At 37.2% G+C, this 10,814-nt stretch overlaps 2 protein-coding genes across 2 annotated transcripts; both read right to left on the minus strand.

The window, feature by feature from the left end:
- Window positions 1–1,716: 1,716 nt before the first annotated feature.
- On the minus strand, window positions 1,717–3,603 carry LOC110792710 (aspartic proteinase nepenthesin-1). The gene has a single exon (XM_021997531.2). The coding sequence runs from the start codon at window positions 3,279–3,281 to the stop codon at window positions 1,914–1,916; it is 1,368 nt and encodes a 455-aa protein (XP_021853223.2). The 5' UTR covers window positions 3,282–3,603; the 3' UTR covers window positions 1,717–1,913.
- Window positions 3,604–5,193: 1,590 nt separating this feature from the next.
- Window positions 5,194–10,482, minus strand: LOC110792709 (uncharacterized protein At1g10890). Its single transcript, XM_021997530.2, has 4 exons — window positions 10,056–10,482; window positions 7,383–7,598; window positions 6,282–6,501; window positions 5,194–5,595 (listed from the first exon to the last, which is right to left on the minus strand). The coding sequence occupies exons 1-4, from the start codon at window positions 10,169–10,171 to the stop codon at window positions 5,335–5,337; spliced, it is 813 nt and encodes a 270-aa protein (XP_021853222.2). The 5' UTR covers window positions 10,172–10,482; the 3' UTR covers window positions 5,194–5,334.
- Between the last annotated feature and the right edge of the window lie 332 nt (window positions 10,483–10,814).

Here is a 10,814-nt window from a genome sequence, read left to right on the forward strand (position 1 = left end):
TTGACCAAATATAGGGAAAGATTGTATGTGGGTCGGGATTTTTGGAGCCCCCATCTATTGATAGATTTTAGATATACTGGATATGCCCTCCACCTATCATTCATCTAATTGATTGTGGATATGTCAATATTTTTATCAATATTAACCTACGTATTATAAAATTTTTTTGTTTACTCGATTACCCTAATATATATAGTTGAATAAAGTAAATGGTGGGGGTAAGTGTTAAATTATCGGATAGTGATGTAGATGATGCGTGGGAGAATATTAAGTCGCGATGACTATTGAAGTAAAGAACGTATGAGAATAATTTTATGTTTGAAACAGGTCATGGAAGGGGATCGAAGAATTGAAAGTAAATTTATTTACGTACTCGTATTTTTTTTCAAATTTTTAAATAAATAACACACGAAATGGGGCAGTAACATATCTATATATTATTATTTTAATAACAAGATTATAGATAAGCTCTATGTTAATGATAGTTGTCTATAACTGTAGTTTAGATATGCAAATTTAATATTCATATCATAACTTGTGCATCGCACGGGTACTATACTAGTTTGCTGCCAAATGTATGTAATTCTTATCATTCTACTATCATTTACATAAGAATTAAGAATTCCCATACACTATCTGACTTTAGCATTGGAGGCAGATCCTCGAATCAACCTCCGAGGGTAGCTAATGTTCTCACATGTGCAGATTTCTACCAGCACAGAGAATTCAAGACATAGAGCACATCCTTCCTATAGAGCACGTCCTTCCTACCGTTCCTATTCCATATCGGAACAAATAGCATACCTAATACAAGTAAGGATTATAGGTTGAGGCATATCATACACACCCCTGAGTTTTAACCACTCAACCTAGATATTGTTGAAAGATTTGTAAAATGTGTTTAACTTAGCGTTTGTTAAACCTATGTGGAAAAAAAAAAGGAGTAGCTTGTACTTCTAGCTTAAAAAACATACGAGTAACATAAGCAGGACTGGTTATCTCTGTTATCACTATTTTGCCTGCCTGATTTACAATTTACTACGTAAATGTTTAGCGTTACGCCGTTTACTAAAACTTACTTCGTATATAAAACAATTTTATGTATGAAATCAACCTCTACCAAATAGTTACACTCTTAAATCAAATAGTTACTCAATGTGATAAAAAAAAGAGTACATTCTACTATTATTAATTATATTCTCTAATCAAATATTTATACTTTCTAATTGAATAATTATAGTTTCTTATCAAATACTACGTGTTATCTTTTTTAATGCAGACATTAGCGTTTTTACGCATATGACAGTTTCATAGAAGACATACTTTATGCTATACAATATAACTAGACTTATGGTTTATATAATTATATTTTTTTCTGAATAAGAGGGGCTTATATTTTGTCAAGTGTTACTTTGATCAATAATTGTTCCAAGGAAATGATATTACATACGAAAAACAACTTCTTGCGAGATTCTAAGATCTTTTTTTTATGTTCAACTAAACAAAACAAGCACTCGTACAGTCGTACTTCTTCACAAGTCAAAACGTGGTGGTTTGGATCACGTTTACACAATTAGGTTGATAGTCGTTGAGACTTAGAGTTAGAGGATTAGAACAAGAGATACCACCCTCAAGGAATTTCCAACCAAATAAGTTGACAACTAATGACCAAATTATTGAAAATAATTAAATTAAACTCATAAAAAAAATTTAAAAGAAAAAAGTTGATAGATGAAAGAATTTTTGACAATTTGACATATACTTGTATGTAATATGATGGCCAATATCACTTTTACTCTTACCAAGGATACAATTTAATGAAGCAATTTGGTTTTAATTTCATGGAAACTATATAAAACCATAAACTAACTCATAATTACAAGAATTCATGATCATGCATATATGCAAGATGATCATAATGCATCACATTGTGTAGGAACAAAAGATAGTGTCTCCTTTGCAAGATCATGGACAACCATCATGTTTTGTTGTTGAACATTACCAAAGATGGACATTCCACTTGATTTCCCCATTGCTAAGCATAATATTCCCATGTTTGAATCCCCGATCATGTAATTCTCACTAGGTAAGTCCAAATCCGCCTCCTTGAAGTGGAAAACAAATTTCGGGACCTTCAAAGTCGTTGTATCCTTAGGCAATTTGAAGCATAGGTCAAGCCCGGTTGAGCCTGAATCATCCAATTGGAGTTTCATTTGTGAGGTGAAAGCCTTCTTCACTTGGTCAAAAGCGCTTTCCTCCAAATAGGTTATTGTAGTTCCCGAGTCAATAATCATCCCACCAGTCCCGTCATCACTAAGGGTAAAAAGGTCTTTCTTAATGGACAAATGAGTTGACCCCACACTAATCCCTTCAAGGTTAAGATAATAGAATGAGGGTTGTGATGGGTTGTGGAGTAGTGGGGTGGTCATGACATTTGTTGCTTTAGAGTTACTAGCCGATAATGTAGAGTTGGCACTAGCTAGGGATCCCATCAATAGTGTGCTAGTTTTGGACCCATCAATTGAGGTTAAGCAATAAGAAAATGTGGGCTCATTTAGTTGTGAAACTAAGGATAATGGGCCACGACCCAACCCAATTAAGCCAGCACCTTGGTTGAATCCATTACCCTCGTTGTCCGCCCCGCACCCGAACCCAATGTTCGGGACCGACACTTTGTCGGACCCTCCAAACGTAAACGTCTCGGTGGCTAGAATCCCTTGGGTTGAGGAGTAGTCCCCATATGTGTACATATATTGGCACCCATCTTGGCATGTAGATGAATGAAGGGCTTGACAAAGGTCACTAGAACAAGACACTTTAGAAAAAGTGGAAGATTGAGATGGGTCAAATATGGGTGTGGATTGATCAAAACATTCATCACAAGGCTTACATTGGGTCCAAACCAAATCACTACCCGTATCCATTATCGCTGAAAACGGGTTAGGCGGGGTTCCTATAGCAACATTCATTAAAAACTCACCGTTACCTGGATGGACTCTTGATTCAACATCATAGGTGCCCAAATTTGAAGCCAAGACCATTGCATTCATCTTTTCTATTCTAGTCTTTGACCGGTTGATGCCCCGTTGGATCCGCTCGAATTTGGTGTAGTTTGACCCATGATCGACGTGTTTGAGGGCAACCCGAAAGCCTATTTGGGTCGGTTTGACTTGATCTAGGGCCCTTCTAGAGGTAGAGAAAACAGGTTCAACAAAAAAATATAGTGAAGCTAATGAAAGTAGTGTAAATTTAAGCAAATAATGCATGGAATAAAGGGTCATATTGAAGTATAGAGAGGATTGTACTAATTACTATGCTTTACTTAGGAAGATATATAGAGGGGTATTTAAATAAATTGGAAATTAAGGAAATGGTCTAGAACATCAAAAAATATAGGAAAGAGAATTTAGGGAAGAACCATATTTGAGGAGATGACTAGGAGAGTCATTAACCTACTTGAAAATGAGAAATGATAATAATTAACTAGGCAAGTAATTAAAAAATAAGAAAGGACTTCACAACTTCATGGAAGTATTGTTGGTTTGGTGGTTAGGAAAAATGAGAATGAAGACTAAGATTGTGCAACTATATGTACATAAAATCATCTCAATTTTCCACTTGAATGTCACTTAATTAGTAATCATGGCTTCTACATCTAGAACTCCTGTTTTTTTTCCCCCTTTTTCAATCTTGTAATTCACACTTGCTTAACTTTTGTAAATTACTCTAGAAAGGGTAAATTTGAAGTATTTTATAAGGACATACATTCAGGCCTTAGGACACTAGAGTGTTCCGTGACAAATCTTGAACGATTTAATTAGGGTGACCAGTAGAACGAATCAAGTGGAATAGAAGTATGGGATTTTTACGATCATATTCAAATTTGTGGGGATGCGGAAATAAAAATGCGCTACTAAATTTTCTTCTTGCCCCCTATGCCATAGTGATCGAAGATTCGTCCTTGTGTGTACCTAAAAGGGCATTCGCTTGTTTTTGTGGTGGCACGTGCACAACATGCGTCGTTCTAGCTCCCCTTACCCCGGTGCACCCTTAGTTTTATTATTCATGTACTTCACCTCTAAAGTCTAAACAAGTGTTACTAGCTAGGGTTGAGCTTTGAGGAATTATTCAGTAGTAAAACAGACTCTTCATGGACCTACATACATCAATATTATAACAAGGTAAGAAAGGACAATCAATCAATCATGGTTGCTTTGGAGCAAGACAACAGCCTTAATCAAGATTCAAACAAACTTTGATGTTTGCTAAAATCTCAGCCCTTAATCCCATTGTAATAAAAACTATGATTGGATGAAGATGAGACATAATAAAGTTGGTAAGCTAATTACTTCCCTCTAAAAGTTTACAACTTTGGTCTATTTGTTTGGTTTCCAAGCATTGTCTTGTGTGATGTCAATGAACATTTGTTTGGTTAGGTTTGAAGCATTGAGCATGAAATCATCACCTTCGTCTTCTTCTCTTTGCTCATTTCGACAACTGTTTACTTGTAAAAGAAACATGTTTATTTTCTCAACTACACATTTAGGAATTAGGACAACCATTTCCTAAAAGTAAAGTACTGTAATTTACATAAAATCAGCCTCAATAAGCTGGAAATTAATCGCTAACTTGCCTGCTGAAACGATTGAAGCAGTTATGGTATACTTTCAGAGAAGCACATGAAATTGTATACCTCCAAACCGGTACGGAGCAATATGAACAGCATGCTGATTAACAGCAAGAAAATGCCCTCGCGACTGAAATAGACTTGATCGTCATGAGCCCGGCTCACGGCCCAACCCAACCGAGCCCGAAAATAGTAGGTTTTGGGGCAGAATTTCTAGGCCTGTTTCAAGTCCGGCCCGGATTTTTTTGTGGGTTTTGGGCAACTCAAAATTGCAATTTGAATTATAAATTTGGCCCGACCAGAAATGGCCCGAAAGCCCACTATTTTGGTTCCAAGATAGCGGGTTTTGGGCAGAAACTTTCGGCCCAACCTAGTGGACAGAAAATTTAAGTCATGGCCCAGCCCGACCTAGTGGCCCGCAATTTTAAGACCAATTGCCACACTAATTGAAGCAATAAGCTTTGCTCTCTTAAAGTTGATCATTGTCCTGCAACACATGAAACTACAGGGATTACCGGCCGATCTGATGTAAGGGCCAACTGCATGTAAACTGCAACAAATAAAAATAAACAGCAGCAAACACCCTAATTGGCATTAATTAAGCTTTCAGTAACATGGTAGTACAATCAAACACTCTTCTTGACCTAAGAAGCTACCACTTCAAATATTACTGAACATATTTTAACAACAATTTTGCAGACAGATTATTACAGGCCAATGGCAGAAGATGCTTTAGGCCGGGATCTATTTTTAGCCAACAGTATCTGATTGGCTCGCTCCTCTTCTTCTTCCAGTTTCTTTCTTCTTGCAGCTTCTTCCTTCTGTCGCTGAATCAACTCCAGTTCTCGCTGGCGTTCCTCCAATTTCAGCTGGAGTTCTTGAGCTTCTCTTCTCTGAGCCTCTTCTACTCTCCTCCGATTTTCTTCAAGCATTTTATCGAGCTCCTCTCTCTCTCTCCGTGCTTGTTCCTGAAGAGGATGTATACAAACATGTTCAGATGGTAGCATTATCAAGACGAGAACAGAAAGGCGGCTAACCGTTATGTGTTTATAAACACCACAGGGACACGGTATACCATTGTTCTTTTTTTATACCATTTTTTACATTTTTGATACCATTGAAAGTTCAATGTATTTACAAAACTGCCATGTTATGTTTTTACCAACACATAACCGTTATTGATATTTATTTCCTCTTATCAAAACACCCTAATGACAACAAACTCCAATAGGTTTAGTTTCTCAAGCTATCAAATAATATCATAGTGGAAGCAATTACAAGGGCTAGACATATTCATCTGAAAATAGCATCTGCATTACCCACTTTCCAGTTTCCACAGTAACAGAATAACTTTTGGCCCTAGCAAATAGCAACAAGACTGGTGTCTACTCCATATATTTTAAGCTTTGATCGTTTCTTATGGAATTTTCCTATACTATTAGATTGATTGATTGTTTAAATTTTTCCTTTTAATCCTTGATTGAAATTCTGCTTGCTTTGATTGGTTTTTCAACATTTTTGGTTAGTTGTTGCATCTTCCCTGCATCCAGCATTATGTACATGTTTTTTTACTATTCAAGTCTAAGGGGCATTCTAGGTTCTTTGTAATTTAAGCACCTACTCCTCAGCTGAAGTATAATAGAGATATACTCACTTCTTTCTGCCGTGCCTCCGTGAGAGCCATTTCCTTCTCTTTCTTAAGCTTAGCAGCTACATCATCATACAATTTCTTCTGGCCTTCCTCTTTTCGCCTTTCGATTTCCAACTTAATTTCTTCTGAATTCAACTTCTCTTCGACATTCTTGCGTATTGCTTCTTCAATCCTATTTGCCGTCTCTTCTTCTAATAATTTTAGCTGTATTTCCTGTTGGATCCTGTTTGCAAAAGTAAAACAAGTCAGGCAAAACGGAAGGCTGGGTGCTACAAAAACTCGTCACAAACCATATACGGTTGATGAACAACAACGATCTCACAGCATGCTTATGCTTCCTTTCATTAAGATTATTATCTTCACTAGTCAGCAGAGAGCTTGGCCTCCAATAAGATAAAAAGGCTTATGTAATGCTCCACACTTTAGCAGGTTGTACACTAGCTTATGCAATTAATCATCCAACGCATACCTCTCTAACATGTGGCTGGTCCAAAACACATGAGATTTTAACACTGGGAACAGTAGATAAACGACGCAGCACTAGATCATCAAAATAATAAGTTGAAATATAGCAGTAGCTTCCTTCAGAAAACCCGGTAAAGAAGCTCAAGCAACCTGTAGCATATTTAGATCTAATTATAAATCCAACAGAAGCACGTGTCAGAATCAGCTCAAAAGATATGAAAGAAGTCTGCCTATCAGAGGGATGGCTGCAGGGGAAAATCCAAAAGTCCAACTCTGACCAAGGAAGCACATAAAAGCACAAGGCATAAAGGAGATAAGGTTGACACTCCACAACTAATGAAGGAAAAACGAAAAGCTAGCAGGCTGAAAAGTCCAGTCAAACAGATGTACAAACAGAGAATTGTTACAAAAAATATGACTTCTTCTCTGAAACACTAACACATAACTTCGAACTGAGCTAGATGAAACAACAAGAACCAGAACCTAGTAATAGACATTCTAATGAGAGGTCAAGTTTGCAGGGAGCAGCTCTACTCTTAACTTGTAACTTGTTGAACTTAGTCTAGATAAAGATACAGAAAAGTAACTAGACCTCATGGTTATATTTTGGAGCATAAAATGGCACATAACTGAAACTACCTTTTCTTTTCTTCTTCTTCCTTCTTCTGTTTCTTTATGGCCTCCTTGCGCTCAGCTGATGGTACACTCGGACTGCGCGACTTGCGTGAAGGAGACACAGATGAACTCTTACTTCTTCTTCTCCTGTAGTGCCGTGCTATTGGAGAACGGCTCTTACGACGCCTTACAGGAGAACGGCTTCTACGACGACGTGGGGAGCTTGATCGGCTTCTCCGCCTGCATAAGATCATAGGCAATTAGGCAGCTAAACTTACAAGTGGAGCAGAGAGATCTCGAGTAGGATTTGGTTTCTCTATGAAAACCAACTTCAAAGGATTTAAAGAACATTCCAACACATAGCAGCCAAAAAGTAGATACGGGAACCATGTGGGCAACATACGAACCAGAACTGAACCCAAAAAAATCATCGGTAAACTGTTGGGGGACAGGGTCACTTTCTATTATTTCTTTCTGTTATGTGAGACAATGGATGTGTTTGCAACTTCTTTAGAAATGTTACCTCACTGATTTGTTTTGAAGTATTTCAGAAACTTCACCAGTACCAAGCGAAAAAAGAAATAATAGCAATTGGGATTTAGGACACTGGATCAAGGAGGACAAGGGCCATTCAGAAAATCTATTATTGACTTATGACTCAGAATAAGCACATGCCGTAGGTGGTTTAACAAAGAGAAACTACAGGATGTACTCAATACAATCAAGGTTTCAAGTTTGCCCCGCATATGTAAGAGAAATTATAACTTGGGATGGATACAAAAATACACCGACTTCTTATTTATACGGGTTCTTATGACCGGTGGAGTGTATATCGTGCCTTTGCCACAATTATTTTCCCTAGTACATTTTATTTGCTCTGGACTTCTGGAAAATTGAAAATGTAACAAATTGATAAATTTAGGGTAAGATACACCTTTCGAATGCATTTTTCTGTGAGGTAGCACCTTTTCCCTTCCCTTTTTTTTCGCCAAAAGCATCTTTTGAAACATTTTTTTGGGTAGCTGACCTCATTTTTTTCCCTTTTTATTGGTACCACTTTTACACTTGCTTTTTCAATGCTCTCTTCTTCCTTTTGCCCCTGTTCTTCTCATCTTCTTTCCCTCTCTCAATCTGTTGTTTGGTAAGATCTTCAATAAATCTGAATGTACTCATCATGTCCAGAATCACTATCACCATATACCTTTTCAACGAGAATTAAATTACTTCCTAGATTATATATAGTTAGGCTAAGTTGCTAAAATCTCAGGCAATAGCATTGCCAACTTCGTGGAAAATGATTCAAATGTGCCATTACAGGACTAGTCATGGAACTTCTACAGCCTATTATAGAGTATACGTAATGATTCTCATGGATAGTAACACATGTATTAAGAAAATGACTGAATAACTTATATTAGAAAGCCAACAAATTGCTGCCAGAAAAATGAACATTGCATTACTTTGAAGCAGATAGCAAATTTTACCTAAGATGACTGTCCATAGCACCCACAGCCAAATCGACATAAAGGAAACATAATAAAAGCCTATTTAAACAAGTACAAATATAACCCGAATTCCTGCACCTGACAATCTTGCAAACAAGTGCCTTTCACTGCCCAAATATATAAATAAAAGATCTTAACAAGTTTCAGTCCATTTACAAGAAACCATGCCTTCAAAATATACCTTAAAGCATGGCTTGACTTAACATACATACAGAACTAAGGAATGACTTCAAAGATAAAGAAACCAGCTGCCATTAAAAAAGGATTGTATCCTGGCATTCTGGCAATATACACTTTGAGTTCTTTGATTTAGTGAGGAGGCAGATTCGATCCAGCAAAAAATTCCCCTTCGGCTACCAAGTAAGTTTGATATCCCTTAACTTAATCCATCGATCCAAGTTATGCTTTCAACACCCTTTAAGATTCAACGTGCCAGAGGACTCCAGAGTCCAGAATCTTTAATTTACTGATGAGGCAAATTTGATCCAGACAAAAGTTTCCTTTGGTTATCAACTAAGTTCGATGTCCCTTAACTTAAATCCATCAACCCAAGTTATGCTTTCAACACCCTTCTAGGTTCAACTTCATCAACCAGAGGCTCTCGACTCCAGAACTTAAAACCTATCTATCACTCTATTGTCTCCACCAAGCACATTCAACACACACACACACGCCAAACCAATCAAGCCTTCCACCTCGTAAGCCCTTCAGCCCACCCACCCACCCCTCACCACCACACACACACACACAAATGCGGTTAACATCCTAGAAACATGCACTATACTCGTCCAAAATCTTGGGGCGCCAATAACTTAAAAAACACCAAAAGTACAAAAGCATAGCATCAGACTTCAATCTGAATGAACTTACGCCACTTCCTACTAATACTAGTCATTTCATACCCAATAACCCATGTCAAAGAGTTAGCAACTCGGACGTGAATAGAAGATTCAGCACTTCAAATTAGACCCAAAACATACAAACTAATCCTGAAAAAAGTAGCATCCTAGCTAAGTCAAAGTAATGTACTTTCCCAAGTTCCAGATTACTTCAATTCACAATTTCTTTCACCAGTAATGTAGTTTATAACCTTGTTATTGCAAATTACACAGCAAAATAAAAAGTACTCCGTAATAAACATAATTTAATAAGGGAAAATCAGTTAAAAAGATAAGGGAGGTATTAAAATCACCGGCTATGAGGAGAACGGGTGCGATCCCTCCTGCTACGGCGGCTATGGCGGTGACTGACAGGTGACGGAGAATATCGCCGCCGGTGAGACGGCGAACGCGAAACACTTCGAGCCATAAATCAAACCTAGACTCTTCTCTTTAATCAAAAATCAAAATTCACGGATTTTGAAATTTGCCATTTAATTTGAACAGTTCACGGCAAAATCAATTCAGAAACCCTATATCAAAAATTCTCGAGTGAAATATTGTTAATTCGCAAAAATTGTGGTTCAAATTGATAATTTCAACAGGGAATCAGCTCAAATAAAACCCTAAATTGAAGCTGTAGCACCTGTAAAAAGCATCCGATGAATTGAAGAGAGAGGAAAACGTACGGTAAGGGTGTGACTTTGGGGGATTTGGGGGATTTGTATTTCCGGGCCTGAAAAAGTTTGATTTTGGTTATCTGGGTCCTTCTTGTTCAAAACCGGGTGAGAAAAGATGATGAGGGATCAAGAGGCCGGCCCAAACGAATAAACTGAAAGACCACTTATTTACTCATGTAAAAATTTGTCAAATCGGGTCAGTACGCATACCATTTGGTCTAGTTGGTACTGGTCACAAATTTAATACTTATTGCGTTCCATAAATATCGCACAATCTTATTTTTACACTATTCATACTAGAGCTTTGTTAGATTCATCGATATATATTTTTTAAATATTAATTTTTTATAATATTTACTTATACATAATTGGAGATATCAAAAGTCAAATGAT

This window comes from Spinacia oleracea, chromosome 4 (genome assembly GCF_020520425.1).
Source record: "Spinacia oleracea cultivar Varoflay chromosome 4, BTI_SOV_V1, whole genome shotgun sequence".
Taxonomy (NCBI): domain Eukaryota; kingdom Viridiplantae; phylum Streptophyta; class Magnoliopsida; order Caryophyllales; family Amaranthaceae; genus Spinacia; species Spinacia oleracea.

Excerpts from the sequence above, each read along its gene's own strand:
- LOC110792710 (XM_021997531.2), bottom strand. The coding sequence starts at position 3,281 with ATGACCCTTTATTCCATGCATTATTTGCTTAAATTTACACTACTTTCA.
- LOC110792709 (XM_021997530.2), bottom strand. The coding sequence starts at position 10,171 with ATGGCTCGAAGTGTTTCGCGTTCGCCGTCTCACCGGCGGCGATATTCT. Across the intron at positions 7,599-10,055 it reads ACCCGTTCTCCTCATAGCCG|GCGGAGAAGCCGATCAAGCT; the intron begins GTGATTTTAATA and ends GATCTTATGCAG. Across the intron at positions 6,502-7,382 it reads GAAGAAGAAGAAAAGAAAAG|GATCCAACAGGAAATACAGC; the intron begins GTAGTTTCAGTT and ends TTTTGCAAACAG.